At 46.8% G+C, this 25,000-nt stretch overlaps 1 protein-coding gene across 1 annotated transcript in view; it reads right to left on the bottom strand.

Annotated features, from left to right (window-relative positions):
- Positions 1 to 25,000, bottom strand: part of LOC143288492 (unconventional myosin-XVIIIa-like) — a 195,818-nt gene that overhangs the window by 13,912 nt on the left and 156,906 nt on the right. The window contains exons 23-31 of the mRNA XM_076597058.1: positions 17,694 to 17,808; positions 16,199 to 16,332; positions 14,159 to 14,313; positions 11,709 to 11,928; positions 9,643 to 9,744; positions 7,811 to 7,921; positions 6,431 to 6,554; positions 1,886 to 2,013; positions 525 to 638 (exon numbers count right to left, since the gene is read on the bottom strand). Of these exons, the coding sequence (XP_076453173.1) occupies positions 525 to 638; positions 1,886 to 2,013; positions 6,431 to 6,554; positions 7,811 to 7,921; positions 9,643 to 9,744; positions 11,709 to 11,928; positions 14,159 to 14,313; positions 16,199 to 16,332; positions 17,694 to 17,808 (1,203 nt within the window). The remainder of the gene's footprint in view (positions 1 to 524; positions 639 to 1,885; positions 2,014 to 6,430; positions 6,555 to 7,810; positions 7,922 to 9,642; positions 9,745 to 11,708; positions 11,929 to 14,158; positions 14,314 to 16,198; positions 16,333 to 17,693; positions 17,809 to 25,000) is intronic.

The following is a 25,000-nucleotide window of genomic DNA, read 5'->3' as shown; positions in this document are numbered from 1 at the left end:
TTTAGCCCTCTGAATCAATTGTGTATGTATCTATAATATTTTTTCGTGTCCATAGTATGTATTCATATGATGATGAAGATGGTGTTGATGATAGTGATGATGATGGAGATGGTGATAAAGATGAAGATGACGATGATGATGGTGACGATGACAATGAAGATGATGATGATGACGATGATACAGAAGACAATGACAACGATGATGATGATGGAGATGATGAAGATCATGTTGTTGAGGATGATGATGATGATGATTATGACAATAATAAAGTAGATGAGGATGGTAGTGGTGGTGGTGACGATAAAGATGATAACGATGATGATAAGGAAAACAATGACAATGATGATGATAAAGATGATAATGACGATGCTGATGCTGATGATGATGACAATAATAAAGAAGAGGTGGTGGTGATGATGATAAAGATGATGAAGATGATGATAAAGAAAACAACGACAACAACGATGATGATAAAGAAGATGACGACGATGAAGACGGTGAAGAAGAGAGGCATGGCACCAGACCTCCTGCTTGGCGCGGGACATGTCCTCCATCTGCTGCTGCAGGTCCTGGATCTCCAGCTCCATGCGCTTCTTGGCCTTCACTGCCGCACTGCCCCGGAACTCAGCCTCGTCCAGCTGTGCACACACACACACACACACACACACACACATGGGATCACATGCATATGAATACCCGGCTAAAGTTGTGGAGTGATGGCCTATAGGTAACGCGTCCGCCTAGGAAGCGAGAGAATCTAAAGCGCGCTGGTTCGAATCACGGCTCGGCCGCCGATAATTTTCTCCCCCTCCACTAGACCTTGAGTGGTGGTCTGGACGCTAGTGTTTCGGATGAGACGATAAACTGAGGTCCCGTGTGCAGCATGCACTTAGCGCACGTAAAAGAACCCACGGCAACAAAAGGGTTGTTCCTGGCAAAATTCTGTAGAAAAATCCACTTCGATAGGAAAAACAAATCAAAATACACACAGGAAAAAAAAGAAAAAAAAAAAAGGGGTGGCGCTGTAGTGTAGTGACGCGCTCTCCCTGGGGAGAGCAGCCCGAATTTCACACAGAGCAATCTGTTGTGATAAAAAGAAATACAAATACAAATACAAAGTCGCAGCCATCTATTCGTAGCTATGCACAAAAACACCTCATTGGGGTCAGAATATGAAAATCGAATTAAAAAAATTTTTTTTTACAAGTTTTGCATCTTTGAAGTCTTGTCTTTGCTGTAGGTAAGTATTTTAGCATAAAACTGCCTGAAACTGTTGTATCTTTGAAACATGTTTTCAGGTGCAAGTGCTGCTGGTACTGCTGCACATATTCGTCACTTAAGTTCAGGGCATTGGACTCCAGGATTTTCAGAAATTACGTCAGCCAGTGATGTGGCAATACACTTAATGACTGCAGTCAGTAAACCTTATTTTGATCTGGGATCGAAAGCTGAAGTTCAAAAGATTCATCAGCATTATGGGAAATAAATATGATCCCACATGATCCTCTTTGACTCCACATGATCCCCTGACCCCACATGATCCCCTTTGACCCCACATGATCCCCCGACCCCACATGATCCTCTTTGACCCCACATGATCCTCTTTGACCCCACATGATCCCCCCGACCCCACATGATCCCCTTTGACCCCACATGATCTCCCCTGACCCCACATGATCCCCTCTGACCCCACATGATCTTCCCCGACCCCACATGATCCCCTTTGACCCCACATGACCTTCCCTGACCCCACATGATCCCCCTTGACCCCACATGATCTCCCCTGACCCCACATGATCTCCCCTGACCCCACACGATCACACCTGACCCCCACACGATCACACCTGACCCCACACGATCACACCTGACCCCCAGACGATCTCACCTGGTTGCGCAGCTGAGCGATCTGTTGCTTGGCTCCCTCGATGTTCTTCTGTTTGGCCAGCATGGTGCCGGCGTCTGCCAGCAGGGCCTTCGTCTTCTTCAGGTTCCGTCGCAGCCGCTTCTCCGACTCTGAAAGGAGACAGCTGTCAGCATTACCTGACACCACCACCCCTTTCTCCGACTCTGAAAGGAGACAGCTGTCAGCATTACCTGACACCACCACCCCTTTCTCCGACTCTGAAAGGAGACAGCTGTCAGCATTACCTGACACCACCACCCCTTTCTCCGACTCTGAAAGGAGACAGCTGTCAGCATTACCTGACACCACCACCCCTTTCTCCGACTCTGAAAGGAGACAGCTGTCAGCATTACCTGACACCACCACCCCTTTCTCCGACTCTGAAAGGAGACAGCTGTCAGCATTACCTGACACCACCACCCCTTTCTCCGACTCTGAAAGGAGACAGCTGTCAGCATTACCTGACACCACCACCCCTTTCTCCGACTCTGAAAGGAGACAGCTGTCAGCATTACCTGACACCACCACCCCTTTCTCCGACTCTGAAAGGAGACAGCTGTCAGCATTACCTGACACCACCACCCCTTTCTCTGACTCTGAAAGGAGAGAGCTGTCAGCATTACCTGACACCACCACCCCTTTCTCCGACTCTGAAAGGAGACAGCTGTCAGCATTACCTGACACCACCACCCCTTTCTCCGACTCTGAAAGGAGACAGCTGTCAGCATTACCTGACACCACCACCCCTTTCTCCGACTCTGAAAGGAGACAGCTGTCAGCATTACCTGACACCACCACCCCTTTCTCCGACTCTGAAAGGAGACAGCTGTCAGCATTACCTGACACCACCACCCCTTTCTCCGACTCTGAAAGGAGACAGCTGTCAGCATTACCTGACACCACCACCCCTTTCTCCGACTCTGAAAGGAGACAGCTGTCAGCATTACCTGACACCACCACCCCTTTTTCTGACACTGAAAGGAGACAGCTGTCAGCATTACCTGACACCACCACCCCTTTCTCCGACTCTGAAAGGAGACAGCTGTCAGCATTACCTGACACCACCACCCCTTTTTCTGACACTGAAAGGAGACAGCTGTCAGCATTACCTGACACCACCACCCCTTTTTCTGACACTGAAAGGAGACAGCTGTCAGCATTACCTGACACCACCACCCCTTTCTCTGACGCTGAAAGGAGACAGCTGTCAGGATTACATGACACCAACCTTTTCTCTGACGCTGAAAGGAGACAGCTGTCGACAATCTCTGACTCTGAAATATGACAGCTATCAACATTATCCAACACCACCCTTTCTCTGAATCTAAAATAAGACAACCGATGCTAATGTTTCTTACTTTTTTCCCCCCCTTATCATGTCTTACATCAATTCTTTTCCCTTTTTTTTTTTTTTTGGTCATGAGAGAGCATGTTTACACGAATAATGGGAAATAGAAAAAAAAATCCTTCTGTTGAAAAACAACAACAAAAAACCCATAGAATTTGACATTCATACAAATGACATGACTGAAACTCGATACTGTCACACAGAAGAGCTCTCCCTGGGGAGAGCGCGTCACCACAGTGAAAGCATGACCCCTCTTTTTTTCCACCCTCCCTGCCTGTAAGCGTATTTGTGTTCCCATCAAAGTGGATTTTTCCACAGAATTTTCCACAGAGGGACAGCTCTTTCATTGCCGTGGGTTCTTTTACGTGCACTAAGTGCATGCTGCACACAGGACATCAGTATACGGTCTCATCCGAATGACTTGCCTCCAAACCACTACTCAAGGTCTAGTGGAGGGAGGAGCATCCGAATGACTAGCCTCCAAACCACTACTCAAGGTCTAGTGGAGGGGAGGAGCATCCGAATGACTAGCCTCCAAACCACTACTCAAGGTCTAGTGGAGGGAGGAGCATCCGAATGACTAGCCTCCAAACCACTACTCAAAGTCTAGTGGAGGGAGGAGCATCCGAATGACTAGCCTCCAAACCACTACTCAAGGTCTAGTGGAGGGGAGGAGCATCCGAATGACTAGCCTCCAAACCACTACTCAAGGTCTAGTGGAGGGGAGGAGCATCCGAATGACTAGCCTCCAAACCACTACTCAAGGTCTAGTGGAGGGAGGAGCATCCGAATGACTAGCCTCCAAACCACTACTCAAGGTCGAGTGGAGGGAGGAGCATTCGAATGACTAGCCTCCAAACCACTACTCAAGGTCTAGTGGAGGGGAGGAGCATTCGAATGACTAGCCTCCAAACCACTACTCAAGGTCTAGTGGAGGGAGGAGCATCCGAATGACTAGCCTCCAAACCACTACTCAAAGTCTAGTGGAGGGAGGAGCATCCGAATGACTAGCCTCCAAACCACTACTCAAGGTCGAGTGGAGGGAGGAGCATCCGAATGACTAGCCTCCAAACTACTACTCAAGGTCGAGTGGAGGGAGGAGCATCCGAATGACTAGCCTCCAAACCACTACTCAAGGTCGAGTGGAGGGAGGAGCATCCGAATGACTAGCCTCCAAACCACTACTCAAGGTCGAGTGGAGGGAGGAGCATCCGAATGACTTGCCTCCAAACCACTACTCAAGGTCGAGTGGAGGGAGGAGCATCCGAATGACTAGCCTCCAAACCACTACTCAAGGTCGAGTGGAGGGAGGAGCATCCGAATGACTAGCCTCCAAACCACTACTCAAGGTCGAGTGGAGGGAGGAGCATCTGAATGACTAGCCTCCAAACCACTACTCAAGGTCTAGTGGAGGGAGGAGCATCCGAATGACTAGCCTCCAAACCACTACTCAAGGTCTAGTGGAGGGAGGAGCATCCGAATGACTAGCCTCCAAACCACTACTCAAGGTCGAGTGGAGGGAGGAGCATCTGAATGACTAGCCTCCAAACCACTACTCAAGGTCTAGTGGAGGGGAGGAGCATCCGAATGACTAGCCTCCAAACCACTACTCAAGGTCTAGTGGAGGGAGGAGCATCCGAATGACTAGCCTCCAAACCACTACTCAAGGTCTAGTGGAGGGGAGGAGCATCTGAATGACTAGCCTCCAAACCACTACTCAAGGTCTAGTGGAGGGAGGAGCATCCGAATGACTAGCCTCCAAACCACTACTCAAGGTCTAGTGGAGGGAGGAGCATCCGAATGACTAGCCTCCAAACCACTACTCAAGGTCGAGTGGAGGGAGGAGCATCTGAATGACTAGCCTCCAAACCACTACTCAAGGTCTAGTGGAGGGGAGGAGCATCCGAATGACTAGCCTCCAAACCACTACTCAAGGTCTAGTGGAGGGAGGAGCATCCGAATGACTAGCCTCCAAACCACTACTCAAGGTCTAGTGGAGGGGAGGAGCATCTGAATGACTAGCCTCCAAACCACTACTCAAGGTCTAGTGGAGGGAGGAGCATCCGAATGACTAGCCTCCAAACCACTACTCAAGGTCTAGTGGAGGGAGGAGCATCCGAATGACTAGCCTCCAAACCACTACTCAAGGTCTAGTGGAGGGAGGAGCATCCGAATGACTAGCCTCCAAACCACTACTCAAGGTCTAGTGGAGGGAGGAGCATCCGAATGACTAGCCTCCAAACCACTACTCAAGGTCTAGTGGAGGGAGGAGCATCCGAATGACTAGCCTCCAAACCACTACTCAAGGTCTAGTGGAGGGAGGAGCATCCGAATGACTAGCCTCCAAACCACTACTCAAGGTCTAGTGGAGGGAGGAGCATCCGAATGACTAGCCTCCAAACCACTACTCAAGGTCTAGTGGAGGGAAGAGAAAGCACTAGGGAGTGTGGTAATCGATCCAGTGCACTCACATTTTCTTGCTTCTCTCTCAGATCTGTTAACCTCTAGGCCAACACTCCACTTTTACCAATGATGAACGAATTATCCTTTCCCTTATCCCTCGAAGAATTCTTTTAAGGTTAGTTCCCTTTCATCCAGGTACTGAACCGGATCATTACCCGAATCTACATGACGGGAGATGAAATTTGATAGACCGGAAAAGTGAATTAAGTGTGTGTGTGAGTGTGTAGGGGGGATTGGGGAGGAGAGGGGTGGGGGGGGGGAAAGCATGTGTGTTTTGGTAGGCGAGTATGTGCACATGTATGTATGTATGTGTGAGTATGTGTGTCTGTGAGTGTGTATTTATGTATGTATGTATTTATGTATGTATCTATATATCTATGTGTATACATGTGTGTGTAAATATGAATGTATGTGCATATGTATGTATTTGTGTGTGTGTGTGTGTGTGTGTGTGTGTGTGTGTGTATGTATGCATGTGTGCATGTATGTGTATATATATGTTATGTGTGTGTGTGCGTGTGTGTGTGTGTGTGCACCTATGTATGTGCATGTGTGTGTATGTATGTATGTATGTATGTATGTATGTATGTATGTATGTATGTATGTATGTATGTATGTATGTATGTATGTATGTATGTATGTATGTATGTATGTATGTATGTGTGTATGTATGTATGTATGTATGTATGTATGTATATGTATGTGTGTGTGTGTACCTCTGTCCCTGGCGGGGGCCCGGGCGCTGTACTCCTGCAGTTGTCGCTCCAGGCCGGCCTTCTCCTCCATCACCCTGCGCTTCTCCTCATACTCCTCCTCCAGCTGGGACTCCATGGAGCGCAGCTGTAATGCCCCACATATGGGTCATCAGCATGTAGTGCACCACACACGGGTCATCAGTGTGTAACACACCACACATGGGTCATCAGTGTGTAACACACCACACATGGGTCATCAGTGTGTAGTGCACCACACATGGGTCATCAGTGTGTAACACACCACACATGGGTCATCAGTGTGTAGTGCACCACACATGGGTCATCAGTGTGTAACACACCACACATGGGTCATCAGTGTGTAACACACCACACATGGGTCATCAGCGTGTAACACACCACACATGGGTCATCAGTGTGTAACACACCACACATGGGTCATCAGTGTGTAGTGCACCACACATGGGTCATCAGTGTGTAGTGCACCACACATGGGTCATCAGTGTGTAGCCCACAACACACATGGGTCATCAGTGTGTAGTGCACCACACATGGGTCATCAGTGTGTAACCCACAACACACATGAGTCATCAGTGTGTAGTGCACCACACACAGAGCATCAACCTGCAGTATAACACACATGGGTCATCAGTGTGTAACCCACAACACACATGAGTCATCAGTGTGTAACACACCATAGATGGGTCATCAGTGTGTAACACACCATAGATGAGGCATCAGTGTGTAACCCACGACACACATCAGTCATCAACGTGTAGCGCACCACACATGGGTCATCAGTGTGTAACCCACGACACACCAATAATACACCACTCACACATCACATCATACTTTCAAAATGTCACACCAAACCACACACATATCTCATCTCTAACACACACAGGCAGCCTTGTTGCAAGTTAGAGAAAGATGAGGGAAAGCTGGAAACCACCCCCCCCCCTTTTTTTTTTTAACAATGCAAATGATGGAAATGAAAACTCAGTTATTTGCAGTAAAAGTGGAACACCATACAAATATAAAAATATCCAAACAGCCGTACTCAACACACACACACACACACGCACACATGACACAAACACACACACACAACACAAACACACACAACACACAACGCAAACACACACTACACACACACAAAACACAAACACACAACACAAACACACAACATACACACACACACAAAAACACATGCACAACAGACACACACACAATACAAACACACACACAAACACAACACACACACACAGAAGAGTTACAGAAACAAAAGTACACTCTTCTGCGTCTTGGTTCACACACACACACACACACACACACACACACAGCCACAGAAACAAAGGTGAAAACATCACCACAGTGTGTTACCTTTTTCTGCGTCTTGGTTCTCATGTCCTCCAGTTCCTCCTCTTTCTCCTCAATGTCCGTCTGGTGCTGCTTCTTCATCTTCTCCATGTTCATCTCCAGCCGTAGTTTGGTCTGCACCACACACACACACACACACACATTCACACACACACTCACACACACACACCACACACAAACACACACACAAACACATACACACACAAACATCTCAATAACAGGCTTCCCACAAATCTCAGCAAACACAATTCAATATCTTTTGCGTGCTTTGTTCCAAAACCCTCCGTTACATTTTCCAAGACCCCCCCAAAACAAAGTCACACACAAACATGACAAACAAACACACACAAACATCTCAATAACAGGCTTCCCACAGATCTCAGCAAACACAATTCAATATCTTTTGCATGCTTTGTTCCAAAACCCTCCGTTACATTTTCCAAGACCCCCCCTCAAAACAAAGTCACACACAAACATGACAAACACACACAGACACACAAACACAAACATCTGAATAACAGGCTTCCCACAAATTTCAGCAAACACAATTCAATATCTTTTGCATGCTTTGTTCCAAAATCATCCGTTACATTTTCCAAGTCCCCAATCCCCCCCCCAAAACAAAGTCACACACAAACATATAAGTATGCACAAACACATGCACTGTAGAATTACCAAACATCCATCAAAACTGGCGGTGATCAGTTTTTCTACTGACTTACCAGGTAATTCAGTTTGGTTTAACATTTACTGTTAATGTATTTTTCAAGGATGATATACACAAAAAGCATAATTCGTTCTGTTTTGTTGAATCCCTGCTGCAGAACAAAAATCTATTGATATTATTATCTAATTTTCACCCCTTCCACTGCCTTTGTTTTTTCTTTTCTTTTCTTTTTCTTTCTCTCTCTCTCTCTCTTTCATCAGCAAAACTTTCAGTTCTGTTGGTGCGGTGAAAGGTATCATGAAAATTCCATGACTTTTCCAGGCCTCATGGGGGAAAACATTTTATTTCCATGACATTTCCAGCCCTCCAAGACTTTGCCAGATTTCCATGACTTTGTGGGAACCATGAAAAGAGAACTGTACAACCACAAGAAAGAAAGAACACACACACACACACACACACACACACACACACACACACACAAACACAACACACACACAAAAACTGCAAGTGTATGTGTTTTACTATCAAAGCAAATTTTTCTTCTTTTTTTTTTTTTTTTTTTTTTTTACTAGAGACAACTCTCTCGGTGCTGTGGGGTCTTTTCCTTGTGTGTGCATCAAGTGGATGCTGCATGACAACCACCACTCAAGGTCTGTTTGTGTGTGCGTTGTTTGCGTTGTGTTGTGTGTGTGTGTGTGTGTGTGTGTGTGTGTTGCGTGTGTGTGTTGTGTGTGTGTGTTGTGTGTGTGTGTTGAGAGTGTGTGTGTGTGTGTGTGTGTGTGTGTGAGAGAGAGAGAGAGAAAGAGAGAGAGAGAGTGTGTGTGTGGGGGGGTAGGGGGTCTGGGGGGGGGGGGGGGAGTGAGTGTAAGTGTAAGTGTGAGTGTGTGTGTTGAGTGTGTGTGTGTGTGTTGAGTGTGTGTGTGTGTGTGTTGAGTGTGTGTGTGTGTGTGTGTGTGTGCGTGTGTGTGAGACAGAGAGAGAGAGAGAGAGAGAGAAACCCTGGTTCCAGCAGGAATTGAAACCCATGCACACTCACTACCTTATCAGGTGCATTACTGCTACATTACACGAGGGCTCCACACATGACCGCGGTTGATCGTCTGATCCGAAAGACAAGCATCCAGACCACACAGAAGGAGGGAAGGTCCCCCTGGTGGTTACCCACCTGCTCCAGCTGTTGGATCTGCCCGGCCTGGTCGTCCAGTTCCTCCTCCTGCTCTCTCAGCTTCAGCTCCAGTTCATGCTTCGCTCGCTTCAGGGACACCACCTGTGGAGACACACGTGCACACACACACATGGATCCACGCACACACACACACACATACACACACACACATACATACACACAAACACACACATACATACATACACACAAACACACACACACACACACAGACACACACACACACACACACAGAAACACACACACACACACACACACACATGGAGGTAAAGATTCATGCTCTTTAGGGACACCACTTGTCTACACGAACACACAATATACAGGTCATGAATTTCATGTTTCAGGGTAAACTACATCTATAAGTATATGTACACACACACATCAATACACACTTCATTTTCTTGTGGGGTTTTTTTGTTGTTTTTTTTCTTTCAAAGGCACCGTCAGTATCAAAACGTTTAAACACACACACTAAGTTCATGTTCCATGTATTTCTGGAACATCACTTGGTGTCCACAGAGACACAGTGCTTGTCTTTTTTGGTTAAAAGAGGCACTTTTCATCATTTATGTTCTAAAGGCAACCTTTGATATACATGCACGCACGCACACACACAAAACTGTTGCATTACATTTCGTCACAACAGATTTCTCTGTGTGAAAATCAAGCGGCTCTCCCCCCTTTAGAGAACACGCCACCACACAGAGAAACTGTATCTGTATTTGTATTTCTTTTTATCACAACAGATTTCTCTACGTGAAATTCGGGCTGCTCTCCCCAGGGAGAGCGCGTCGCTACACCACAGCTGTAGCGCAGAAAAGAGGAAGGGGAGGAAGGGTTCACGGCCACACTTGACAGAGCAGAAGGATGAAACTTAAAGAAAGTGAAAGCAAAAGCTAAGTTGCCACTGACATCAAACATTCCAGAGCCACAGATTCTACATACACACACACTCACACCCCCACTTCCACACTGACAAACACACACACTCCCCCTTACATGCTACACTCATAAACAGACTCTCCCACACACTGCACATGAAGTAGGTGCTACAGCCATGTGGATAAAGCATTGGACTGAGGGTCCCCAAGTTCAAATCCCGGTCATGGTGCCAGGTGGGTTAAGGGGCTGGAGATTTTGCTGATGTCCCAGCTCAACAGATGTGCAGAGCGGCACAAGCCCTGAACCCATTCTTGAATACCAACAAGCAGAAGTTCAAATACGCATGTTGAAGGCCCCGTAATCCGTGTCAGCGTTCAAAGGGTTATGGAAACCAGAACATACCCAGCAAGCACACCCCCCAAAAACGGAGTATGGCTGCCTAGACGGTGGGGCAAAAATGGTTATGCACGAAAAAAGCCTACTCGTACATACAAGTGAACATGGGGACTGCAGCTCACAAACACCCAGCCCACATGACAACAGCCAGACTGATACAGTCACATGAGTGAGCGTGGGAGCTGCAGCACAGGAACACAGAACAAGAAGAGGAAAGTGCACACACCACCCACTGACAATGCACTGACACACAGAGTGAACATGGGAGGTGCAGCCCACAAATGCACAACAAGAACAAGAAGAAGAGGAAGAAGAAGAGAAAAGAAGAAGAGAAAAGAAGCAGAAAGAAGAAGAAGCCAAAGAAGAAGAGGAGAAAGAAAAAGAAGAGTAAGAGGAGGAGGAGGAAGATAAAGAGGATGACGAAGGAGGAGGAGAATGAGAAGGTGAAGAAGGTTCTATGGAAGGAGAAGAAGAAGAAGAAGAAGAAGAAGAAGAAGAAGAAGAAGAAGAAGAAGTGCACACAGCACCAGAAAAAAAAAGAGTAAAAGGAAGATGTGGATGAAGATGAAAAAGAAAGAGAAAGTGAAGAAGGTTTTATGGATGAAGAAGGAGAAGGAAGAAGAAGAAGAGGAAGAAGAAAGTGCACACACCACCCTATACAAACAGAAGAATTGCAGCCCATGAATGCAGAAGAAGAAACCAAACCACCCACCCCACCACCCCCACGCACCCCCTCACACATCCCCACCACCACACACACACACCCTTACCTCAGAGTTGTCCTTGCCGGACACGAGGATGTCGTTGAGCTCCTTGTCCAGGCGCTCGGCCTTCTCGGCCACGGACTGGTGGTCCATGCGTACGCTCTGGACGGTCTGCTCCAGGCTGTACTTCTCTGACAGCAGCTGGTCGCGCTCCCGCTGCAGCTTCTCCCGCATCTGTTTCTCCTCCCGCACGTCCTCGTGGGCCATGCCCAGCTCGTTGTCAAACCTGTGGGGAACAGAAAGAAACAAATGATGTGGGTTAATGCGCATAGTCGACGGGCGCAATAGCCGAGTGGTTAAAGCGTTGGACTTTCAATCTGAGGGTCCCAGGTTCGAATCTCGTGACGCCTGATGCGTAAAGGGTGGAGATTTTTCCAATCTTCCAAGTCAACATATGTGCAGACCTGCCAGTGCCTGAACCCCCTTCGTGTGTATACACAAGCAGAAGATCAAATACGCACGTTAAAGATCCTGTAATCCATGTCAGCGTTTGGTGGGTTATGGAAACAACAACATACCCATTATACACCCCCCGAAAGCGGAGTATAGCTGCCTACAGGATGGGGTAAAAATGGTCATACACGTAAAAGCCCACTCATGTACATACGAGTGAACGTGGGAGTTGCAGCCCATGAACGCAGAAGAAGAAGAAGAAGAATACGCATAGTCAATTGTGAACTTCGTCGCAACAATTCTATCTGTCAGTACCTTTCTGTTGAAACTACTGAAACTCTAATTTCTGCTTTTGTGCTGTCACAAATTGACTACTGTAATTCTCTTCCCATAGGCTGTCCATATAATGTTCTTCAGCGAATTCAAAAACTTCAAAACAATGCTGCCCGTCTTACTCTCAGAGTCCCACATACTGATCACATTACTCCTCACCTCTGCACTCTACACTGGCTCCCCATTGAAGTGAGAATTAAATACAAAGTTGTGTGTCTCTTGCTATTCTGCTATCCACTCCGCAGGACCTACATATCTTTCTGACCTTATCAGTGTTTACACTCCCGCATGAAACCTCCGCTCTTCCTCTGACTGTTACCTTTTGAATACAAGAACCTATGGTGAACATTCTTTCTTCCTCATATCCAATCTATCTATGAGCACTCTCAGCTTCCTTGTTCTCAAACACCACCCATGTCAGCTCACTTTGGATGTAGGTAGAGTGGGAGGGGGAGAGTGTGTGGGGGATGTGGAGGGGGGGGGGGTTTTTTGAGAAAGAGTGGTCATGAATGTTTTATGTAACTTGTAATATTTTTCTTTCATGTAAAGTGCCCTGAGCTCTTAGAGAGAAAGGGTGCTAAAAAAATGTATATTATTATTATTACAGCATTATTAATAAAACAATAATGGTAGTATTTATATAGCGCTGAATCTTGTGCAGAGACAACTCTAAACGCTTTCACACCAGTCATTCACATGCATGCATAACTCTAAAACTGAAGAAACTGAAGACAAGGAAGAGGCAGGGGAGGGAGGCTATCTTGTGAATAGGTGGGTTTTAAGGCCAGACTTGAAAGAGTTGAGAGCGGAGGCCTGACAAAGCGAAAGAGGAAGTTCATTCCAAATGCAAGGTCCAGAGACAGAGAAAGAACGGCGTCCAACAGTGGAGTGTTTGAATCTGGGTATGTGTAAACAGAGGGGATCTGAAGCCGATCGTTGAGAGCGAGACTGAGTGTAGAGGTGAAGGCAGCCACAATGATAAGAAGGGGCAGATTTGTGAATACATTTATAACATACAGTGCTGATCTTATACTTTATTCTGTGTGAGACAGGGAGCCAATGGAGATGTTGCAAAAGAGGAGTGATGTGCTCAGATCTTTTCTTTCTGAGGACAAGTCGGGCAGCAGAAGGGACTGAATGGATGAACACGTGCCATGCCCAGCTCATTGTCAAACCTGTGTGTGGGAACAGAGAGAAAAAACCACCATGTGGAATGGATGATTGTGTGTCATGCCCAGCTCACTGTCAAACCTGAGTGGGGAACAGAGAGAAAAAAACACCTTGTGGAATGGATGATTATGCTCAGAAGGAAAGGGAAAGGAGGAGGACGTGGACTGACCAGCCAACTAGCCAGGAAAGGAAAGGAAAGGAAGAGAAGGGAAAGGAGGAGGACGTGGACTGACCAGCCAACTAGCCAGGAAAGGAAAGGAAAGGAAGAGAAGGGAAAGGAGGAGGACGTGGACTGACCAGCCAACTAGCCAGGAAAGGAAAGGAAAGGAAGAGAAGGGAAAGGAGGAGGACGTGGACTGACCAGCCAACTAGCCAGGAAAGGAAAGGAAAGGAAGAGAAGGGAAAGGAGGAGGACGTGGACTGACCAGCCAACTAGCCAGGAAAGGAAAGGAAAGGAAGAGAAGGGAAAGGAGGAGGACGTGGACTGACCAGCCAACTAGCCAGGAAAGGAAAGGGAAGGAAGAGAAGGGAGGAGGACCAGGACCAGGACCAGGACTGACCTGCGCTGTTTACGCTCCAGCTCGTTGTTGCGGGCCATCTGCTCCTCCAGGAGGCGCCTCATGTCCTGCATCTCCGCCGTCAGACGCTGGGTCTTCTTCTTCGACACCTGCACCTGCCGTCGCTGCTCCTCCGCCTCCTCCACCGCCTCGTGCAGCTGTCACACACACACACACACACATATAGAATAGAATAGAACAATGTCTTTATTACCAAGTGCATCAGGGTCGCAAGGAATATTGGGGGGAGATAGTATATAAAAAGGTACATAAAAAAGGAACAAGTATCCATAAATCGAAAATCATACGCAAACACAAATACAGTAGAATTTAGGATACGTACATGTGCATATCAATATATGAACTTGTGAACATTCACACATACACACTCACACATGCACACACTCACGCACACACACACACACGCGCATGTTTGAACATAAGTCACATATTATATGTGGATGGGGCTGATGACTAGATCTGTAGGTAAATGGTTGTTGACTGCACAATTCTCTTTAATCATACCGGATTTGTTCGAGAGACATGGCATATATATGCCGAGTGTTGGCCTAGAGGTAACGCGTCTGACTGGGAAGCGAAGAGAATCTGAGCGCACTGTTTTGAATCTCAATTGCCAGTATTTTCTCACTCCCTCCACTTCACCTTGAGTGGTGGTCTGGACGCTAGTCATTCAGATGAGGTGAGATAAACAGAGGTCCTGTGTGCAGCATGCACTTAGCGCATGTAAAAGAACCCACGGCAAGAAAATGGTTGTTCCTGGCAAAATCCTGTAGAAAAAATCCACTTTGGTCGGAAAAGAAATAAAAATTGCAAGCAGAAAAAAAAAAAGAAAAAAAGAAAAAGAAAAAGTGCTCTCAGTGTGGCGACGCACTGTCCCTTGGGACAGAGCAGCCCAAATTTCACACACAGAAATCTGCTGTGAAAAAAAAAAGAGTAATACAATACTGTACAATATACATATTATATATTCGGTTCATGTGAAAACAACACGATGGACTTGTTCACTTTCAAACTCAGTCAGGGGGAAAAGATTATTCATTGTTCTACTGGTGGGGGAAACTGGCTGCAGCTGTCAAGCTTTGTTACTCTTTGAAAAATAGTCTTTTCAACGTGACCCTTCGATGTCGACTAATGTCAGCTAATGGTGGTATACTCACTACTGTCTTCTCAACTGAAGTCTCCAACAGCGGTGCACTGTCTTGTCAATTACAGTCACCTTGCCACACTGTCTTCTCAACTGAAGTCTCCAACAGCGGTGCACTGTATTCTCAACTAAAGTCTCCAATGGCGGTGCACTGTCTTGTCAACTAAAGTCTCCAATGGCGGTGCACTGTCTTGTCAAGAAAAGTCTCCAATGGTGGTGCACTGTCTTGTCAAGAAAATTCACCCATGGTGGTGCACTGTCTAGTCAACTAAAGTCGCCAATGGCGGTGCACTGTCTTGTCAACTAAAGTCTCCAATGGCGGTGCACTGTCTTGTCAACTAAAGTCTCCAATGGTGGTGCACTGTCTTGTCAAGAAAAGTTGCCAATGGCGGTGCACTGTCTTGTCAAGAAAAGTTGCCATGTCTTGTCAAGAAAAGTCGCCAATGGCGGTGCACTGTCTTGTCAAGAAAAGTCACCAATGGTGGTGCACTGTCTTGTCAAGAAAAGTCACCAATGGTGGTGCACTGTCTTGTCAAGAAAATTCACCAATGGTGGTGCACTGTCTAGTCAAGAAAAGTCGCCAATAGCAGAGCACTGTCTTGTGGTGGTGGTATGGTGATGGTGATGACAGTTGTGACATGAGGGAGGGGGACAGGGACGGGCGCAGGTGGTTGGGATCAGTTCAGTTCTGAAATCTACACACACACCCCCCAAACCTCCCCACACACACACAACCATTACTAAAGTCGCCTATGGCGATGAACAAGTTAAAGCTTGTTGATGCTCTCTGTCAGGTGTGGCTTTGTGTCTGTAGATACACAGACGATTTAAGCCAAAGGGAGAACAGGCAGGCAGGCAGGGGGTGGGGTTTCACTCACGCGTTTCTCCACCATCTTGCGGGAGGTGAGCTCCTGCTCCAGGTCCTCCTCGTGCTGCTGCTGCATCTGTTTCTTGGTCACCTGGAGCTCTCGCAGCAGCTTCTGGCACCGCTCCTTGTACACTGATGACCCCCCTGATCCACACAACACAGCCACACATACATATCACAAAGACATATACCTATATTTCAATATTTCTAAGCATAGAATAGTTTGTTAATTGTTTATGCATAGAACAGTTTGTTCATTGTCATGCACAGAATGATTTGTTGATTTAAGCCCAACCCTCAGCTTATAATTATCACAGATCGACATTAGCTTACATCTGGAGCAACAGCAAAGTGAGAGCTGTATGATCCATAGTTTCTCCATTACAATGGGAAGTCATTTACAGCTTAGTCTTTTGTGAAGGACTATGACTCTCAAACTAGGAGGCAAAACTGCGCTGGCTCTTAGTGCTGCAGCCTTGGGGGCTAGTTGGCCTTTGGGAACTATCCCAACACTGACTGTCCTAAAACCTTGGTCGAGAGAGTGTAACTTGGGCAAGGCATTCTCCATTATAATCAAATTCGGGACAGCAGTTGCCTCCTCTGTTGTTCTGATGGTCACAGTCGGACACAACCCACTATCATACAGTTTGTCAATTGATGTTACATTTTCTTGTTACTTTTAAGTATCAAATGGGATATTGACTGAACTGTTCTGACAAATCCTGGTTTTTTTCCTTGTATATTCCCCTTTTACCCAGACCCACACCCACACACAAACACACACTCACAAGCACACCCACCCACCCACACAAACACACACACACAAGCACACCCACCCACCCACACAAACACAAGCACACCCACCCACCCACACAAACAAACACACACAAGCACACCCACCCACCCACCCAAACACACACACACAAGCACACCCACCCACCCACACAAACACTCATATGCACCCCACCCACCCACCCACACAAAAGCACACTCACCCACCCACCATAACACACAGTCACATGCACACACACCCCAAGCCCCCGGCAAAATTACATGCACAACCAACCACCCACACACACACACACACACACAATCACATGCACACCCACCCACCCACACACACACAATCACACACACACCCTCCCACCCACACAATCACACGCTCACCCACCCACCCACACAAACACACACACATCTTCCCACCCTCCCACCCAATCACACGCACACCCTCCCACCCACACAAACACACACAATCACATGCACATCCACCCACCCACACAAACACACACACACCAACCCACCCACACACACACACACAATCACATGCACACCCACTCATCCACAAACACATGCACACTCACATGCACACCCAACCACCCACACAAACACACACACTCACACGCACCCCCCCACACACACACACACACACACACAATCATACGCAAACCCACCCCGCCAAAACACAAACACACCCCCACCCACCCACACTAACACACCCCACCCACCGTCCACTTCATCCTCCATCTCCTCCTCCTCCATGGACTGGGCCTGCCAGACCCGGGACTGCATCACCTCCATCTGAAGTTTCTCATTCTGTCGCTTCAGCGGCGAGTACTTGGCCTGCCAAACAACAACACCACACCACATTCTGATCACTACATGGCCCTTCTCATTGGCCTCTGAAGTTTTGAAACATTCAGCGTATCGTTTCATCATCACGGAAGTCCATCGCGAACGATGAAGATGTCAAGAGACTCCCGAAATGAGACTGCAGCCCAAAGGCAGGCACAGAAACGTGGCTGCACTGTGGGCAGACAATGCTCTCGCCCAATCGTCTCACAAGGTGCACATCAAAATGATAAACAAGAAGTTGGGGCGCATTGATGGGCTTCTTCTTCTTCTTCTTCGTTCGTGGGCTGCAACTCCCACGTTCACTCGTATGCACACGAGTGGGCTTTTACGTGTATGACCGTTTTTACCCTGCCATGTAGGCAGCCATACTCCGTTTTCGGGGGTGTGCATGCTGGGTATGTTCTTGTTTCCATAACCCACCGAACGCTGACATGGATTACAGGATCTTTAACGTGCGTATTTGATCTTCTGCTTGCATAGACACACGAAGGGGGTTCAGGCACTAGCAGGTCTGCACATATGTTGACCTGGGAGATCGTAAAAATCTCCACCCTTCACCCACCAGGCGCCGTCACCGTGATTCGAACCCGGGACCCTCAGATTGACAGTCCAACGCTTTAACCACTCGGCTATTGCGCCCGTCGCACTGATGGGCTGATCGCTGTCACTGCCGTAGCCATGTTTGCATCTTCAGCTGAAGTGGATACTGAGGCCATGACATCATTATCCCATCATGTTGTGTCACACGCTTGTTTCTCTGCTCTGTTGATCTCCACACCTTCTTGACTCAGTCCTGTTCCTGTGTTGTTTGTGTGAACGAGAGTCGTTTGTGAGCTGGTTTTATTCCGATTCATGGCAAGATTTCTATTCATTTTCTGAGCAACAAACTCCTACTACCAGGCTCTGATGTCGACCCCAATACAAAGTTCTGTTTAAGGGCTGAGTGGGTACCACAGATTTTAACCATAACATTGGGTGCACCACATCATAAGGCAACTGGGTCAAACTTGAGGAAAAATGTATCTTCTTATTGTCTGTAAAATATGACAGTACCACAAGTGCGATGTGAGAGTTTGGTGGGTTATGGAGATGCAGAAACAAGATGAAACATGACAAGGATCATCAACCACTTGATGATGGCTTCATAACAGGAAAAAGGCATACCATTGGAGAAAATCTTTTTTTTTTTTTTCTCCAAAGATCACCAGAAAATTAGCCATGGAAACCATGGAAAACAATGACGACCAAACGCATCACTTTCGTCAGCACGGACATTAAGAAAAGCAACAACCCCCTCCCCAAAAAAAACTGAAGCCACTGTAAAAAGCCAAGCTTAAAATAAATCTTACCATATACTGGACAAGAAAGGTTGACCAGCCTGTCCACAAGCCAGAGGCAATAACTTGACACAAACAACTGTGCCAGGAAAGACATCTCAGAAAAATAAAGACCAAAAAAGACAAAAAAAAAAGACATAGGACAGGAGGTGCTCTCCCTCCTCACCTAACCTTCTCCCATTCCCAGCTCACAAGTAATCTTGATCCACCCCCCCCCCTCTCCCCACCCCCACAACCATCCTTTGACCCTACTTGCCACAGTCATAATATGCACCAAATCCCCCACCCCACACCCCCCACCCCTCCTCCCTACAGCTTGCACTTCCTCTAGCTAGAGGAAACCATCACTGGACCCACCCTCCCTCTCCAGATCTCTCTCTCCACCCACCCACCACTCTACTCCCTTCTCCCTCACAGATGATGCCTCTCTCTCTCTCTCTCTCTCTCTATATATATATATATATATATATGTGTGTGTGTGTGTGTGTGTGTGTGTGTGTGTGTGTGTGTGTGTGTGTGTGTGTGACCTGTGACCTCTTGATAGTTGCTATCAATACCAAACCCAAGTCTGCAATGTCTGTATCTCTCACTGTGTAATCTTAAACCCCACTCACCCCCCCCCCCCCCACCCGCCACACCCCCCTCTCAGCCACAACCCTCTTTAGCATCTGGAGGGCTCTCAAAAAGGGCATCTGGACTCCCATTTTGGCTGTGGTGGTGGTGGTAGTGGTGGTGGGAGTGATGGCGGTGTGTTGTTCTGCCTTCTCTCTGTTCTGCCTCCCTCCCCCTCCCTCCCACCTCCCCCTTTCTGTCCTTCTCTCTCTGTGCCTCCCCTCCCCATTCATTCTTATTCCTTCCTTGCTGAAAGATGTGAATGGTGTCATGCCTTCCGTTAGTGCAGCTGATTCTGATTCTGACTGAGTTGTGAAATGTCTTCTTCAGGTCCTCCTTTGACTCTGCCCCTTTTGTTTTCATCCCTCCATACTCTCCTTCAGTCAATCACACAGTCAGTCCCTGAACTCTGCAAAAGGTGTCAGGGCCTGGAGTTTTTTGGGGGTTTAATTTTTTTATTAATTAATTCTCCACCCCACCCCCCCCACCCCCCATTAATCCTCCTCCCTACGCCCCCCTCCTCTTTCGCCCTTTCCTCCCCATCTGTTTTCTTCCTTTCTTCCTGTCTTTTTCTCTTTTTTTTTTCTCTCTCTTCATTCAGTTCTTTACTGAATCATCTTCACTCTGTATTTGTGCGTGTGTGTGTGTGTGTGTGTGAGTGCGTGTGAGTCTGCGTGCATGAGTTTGTGTGTGTGTGTGTGTGTTGTGTGTGTGTGTGAGTGAGTGAGTGAGTGAGTGTGTGTGTGTGTGTGTGTGTGTGTGTGTGTGTGTGTGTGTTGTGTGTGTGTGTGTGTGTGTGTGTGTGTGTGTGTGTGTGTGTGTGTGTGTCTGTGTGTGTCTGTGTGTGTGTGTGTGTTTTCCATGCGTTCTTGATAAGCAGGTTATTTTTGCTTCCGGTCTACTTTGATGTGTGTGTGTGTGTGTGTGTGTGTGTGTATGTGCGATGTGAGCGCGTGCGTGCACGCATGTGTGTGTGTGTGTGTGTGTGTGTGTGTGCGTGCGTATGTCTGTGTGCCTGTGTTTTTATAAATAAGCAGATGTTGTGTGACATACATGGATCAGTCCACACCCACTGATGACTCCTGCTCTTACTGAACAAACTTCCACCAGGTGATTCTCACAGTCATGCGCTGTGCTGTACATCCGGTGCTCTGAACCCTCAGCACAAAACACAGCCTCCCTCATTACAGCACTGGCCGTGCAGCAGGGAATTAATCTACCTCAGGTTGCTGTGACGAATGCAACAGCCCAGCGGCGGTTAAAGCGTTAGATTTTCAGTCTGAGGGTCCTGGGTTTGAACACCGGTCACAGCGCTTGGGTGGGTTTGTCGGTGGATCTAGTGGAGTGATGGCCTAGAGGTAACGCGTCCGCCTAGGAAGCGAGAGAATCTGAGGGCGCTGGTTCGAATCACGGCTCAGCCGCCGATATTTTCTCCCCCTCCATTAGACCTTGAGTGGTGGTCTGGACGCTAGTCATTTGGATGAGACGATAAACCGAGGTCCTGTGTGCAGCATGCACTTAGCGCACGTAAAAGAACACACGGCAACAAAAGGGTTGTTCCTGGCAAAATTCTGTAGAAAAATCCACTTCGACAGGAAAAACAAATAAAACTGCACGCAGGAAAAAATACAAAAAAATGGGTGGCGCTGTAGTGTAGCGACGCGCTCTCCCTGGGGAGAGCAGCCCGAATTTCACACAGAGAAATCTGTTGTGATAAAAAGGAATACAAATACAAATACAAATTTTTTCCCCCATCTCCCAGATCAACTGATGTGCAGACCTGAAAGCAAAGCCTAAACCCCTTTCCTGGAGGTATGCGCATGCAGATCAAACACGCCCGTTAGAGATCCTGTAAACCTTGTCAGCGTTTGGGGGGGATTATGGAAACAAAAGCATGCCTTGCATGCACACCTTTGATAACAGAGTGTGGCTGCTTACAAGTCGGGACAAAAACTGTCATGCATGTAGCTAAAAGCCCACGTGTACAGTATAAAAGTGAACGAGGGAGCTGCAAACCACGAATGGAGAAGGGAAAAACAGGATCAGGTTAGTACCAATTCATCCATCAGAAGACCATCCATCCGGCTGGCTGGCCTGCCTTCGTTCAGTCGTCATTCCTCGATTCTCCACCTCCCATGGCTTATCAACTCCTTCCAGCATCAGTGTGCTGTCCCCTCATCACACACCTCACTTTCCTCCTTTGGAAAAAGTCTTTCAAAAAAATTATAAAAAATATTTTAAAAAATCAACAGAGCAAAGCTTCTTGATGCATACCCTCTGCCTCATCCTCCCCACACATCCGTTAAAAAAAAAAGGAGCAGTTTGTATTATACTCCATGTTTGGTGATACATATACTTACCATGTCAAACTGATGCAAACTAGGCCTATCGGTTTGCTCTGCTTGGCCAAATTTCGCGCGGCTAACAGTGAAAAGACGACCCGTCTTGCCCGCTCCCCTCTTAGCCAATCAAACGCCTCTAAAAGCTATAAGCGCTGAATCATTCCTTTGGCCAAGGCTCTCCATGCCATCTTGTCAGGTTTTCGCTCTGTCTCGTCTTACGCTTTAAAAAAAAAAAAAAAAAAAAAAATCTTTTTCTTATCTAAAAAAAAAAGAAAGAAAAAAAATCCAACAGAGCAAAGCTTCTTGATGCATACCCTCTGCCTCATCCTCCCCACACATCCGTTAAAAAAAAAAAAAAAATTTTATCGTAAAAAAAAAAAAAGAAAGAAAAAAAATCCAACAGAGCAAAGCTTCTTGATGCATACCCTCTGCCTCATCCTCCCCACACATCCGTTAAAAAAAAAAAAAAAAATTCTTTTTTTTCAAATGAAACAATACTTCTTTTAGCTTTCTTATCAAAAACAAAAACAAAACAAAACAAAACAAACAAAAAAACTTTACAAACTTAATCATCTATGGAACTCCATGACGAAATAATACTTCTTTTAAATCTATCATGAACAAAATAATTCTTTGCTTCTTTAATAATCTATGTACATGGTTTGTTTTTTCTTTTCTTTATTTTGATAACTTATATATAATCTTTATTTCTTCATAATACTTTACATACAAACTTTGTTTAATCGTTATTATCAACAGCACATCCCTCTGTAGCCCAGTTAAATCACGCCCTGCAGTGACCTCTCACAAAACGAAGGTTTTCATCAGCATACTGATTTTGGTTGTCACGTAGAAGAAGGAGGAGGAGGAGAAGAAGATTACTGATCAGCCTAATTTGCCCACTTTTTCTTATATCTGTGACTGCCTTCACCTCTACATCCCAACACGCTCTCAGCAATCGACTTCAGATCCCACTGTTTCCGCACTCCAAACGCTCCACAATCGCCTGCTGCTCTTTCTCCGTCTGTGGACCCGTTTCTTGCTTCCTCAAAATCCTTCACTCAGCGCTTTCAGGTCTGGCCTTCAAACTTACCTCCTTCCAAAAAAAGTTTTCCCCACCCCTCCAGCCTACAGTTTATCTACAGCTTTTTATGTGCACGTTTACTTTCATCCCCATGACTTTAGTGTTATGCGTGTGCCTGAATGACTGGTGTGCAAGCGCTTTAATTTGTTTGCGCATAGGATTCAGCACTAAATAAGTTCAGTTATTGTTTATAATTCATTCATGATGACGATAATGATACTTACATTGTGCCTATCCTTAGTCTGAGACCAAACTCTAAGCACTTTACAAACACGGAGTCATTTGCACAACAGGCTGCCTACCTTGGTAGAGCTGACTTTGGGCGCTCATCATTCGTTTCTTGTGTCATTCAATGAGGTTTCAGTCACGCACACACATACTCATACAGACATGTAACATTTTATGTGTATGATAATTTTATTTACCCCACCCTGTAGGCAGCCATACTCCGTTTTCGGGGGTGTGCATGCTGGGAATGTTCTTGTTCCCAAAACCCTCTGAACACTGACATGGGTTACAGGATCTTTAACATGCACATTTGATCTTCTGCTTGTGTATACACACGAAGGGGGTCAGGCACTAGCAGGCCAGCACATCAGTTGACCCAGGAGATTGGAAAAAAATTTCCACCCTTAACCGACCAGGCGCCATGACCAAGATTCGAACCCAGGACTCTCAGACTGAAGGAGGAAAACATTAACCACTCTGCTATTCATGGCCCCTAAACAGGCAACATGATTTTGATTTGATTCATTTACATGGGGTTTTTTTCTCTTCTTCTTCTTCCTGCCCATCTTTGAACTCTTTGAGATTTCAAATCAAACACACTATGAGATGTTTATCACAGAAAGCAAAAATTTTCCTCTCATCAGCAACTGCTGCCTCATAAAAGAAAAAGAAAAAAAAATCTAAATCAAAGCCTGAGACGGGATAAAAAAAAAGAAAAAAAAAAGGTCCCAATCGTCTGGGCACAAAGATGGTATGCAACCTATCCTGCCGATCCCAACCTCACACAGGGGGAGACCAGGGGGGCGGGGGGGGGGGGGGGGGGGGGGAGCCTAATTGACATCAGAGCCAAATTATCTCAGGGCATGGTCTGATGAACGACTACGCTCGCAAAGAGAGGAAACGGCGGGCAGATTAATGGGAGGGGTGTCTGGTAGACATCATCATATCAACCACTGGTCTTGGGGGGGAGGAGTGATACGCCTCTCTCCTACATTAGCATCATGACGGAAAGATTCACCTCGGAGTTGGCCTCTGGGAGACAGCTAGTTATCGTGGGCACACACATAAACATGCTGGTTGGTGGTACTGCTCGGCTTCAATCTTGTCGTGTGCAGTGTGTGTTGTGTTGTGTGTTTTGTTGTTGTGTGACTGTGTTGTGTTGTGGGAGTGTGGTGCTCTTTTTAGCTTTGCAATGTAGTACTTAAAGGTGTGGTGTGGTGGGGGTTTTTTGCAATGTGGGAGGTGGTGTAGTGTGGTGTGGTGTGGTGTGATGTGTGGATGTGGTGTGGTGTGGTGTTGTGGTGAGGAATGGTGTGGTGTTGTGTGGCAGACAGAGAGAGACAGACAGATACAGCCAGCCAAACAGCAAGACAGACAGACAGAGGAATACTGAAGGATACAGGCAGCCAGAAAGACACAGGACAGGGAGGACAGACAGACAGACAGAGAGGACAGAGTACAGAGAGGACAGACAGACAGAGGACAGAGAGGACAGACAGAACAGACAGAGAAGACAGAGTACAGAGAGGACAGACAGAACAGACAGACAGACAGAGAGGACAGACAGAACAGACAGA

This window comes from Babylonia areolata, chromosome 12, assembly GCF_041734735.1.
Source record: "Babylonia areolata isolate BAREFJ2019XMU chromosome 12, ASM4173473v1, whole genome shotgun sequence".
Lineage (NCBI taxonomy): Eukaryota > Metazoa > Mollusca > Gastropoda > Neogastropoda > Buccinidae > Babylonia > Babylonia areolata.
This window is presented reverse-complemented; position numbering and strand designations above follow the sequence as displayed.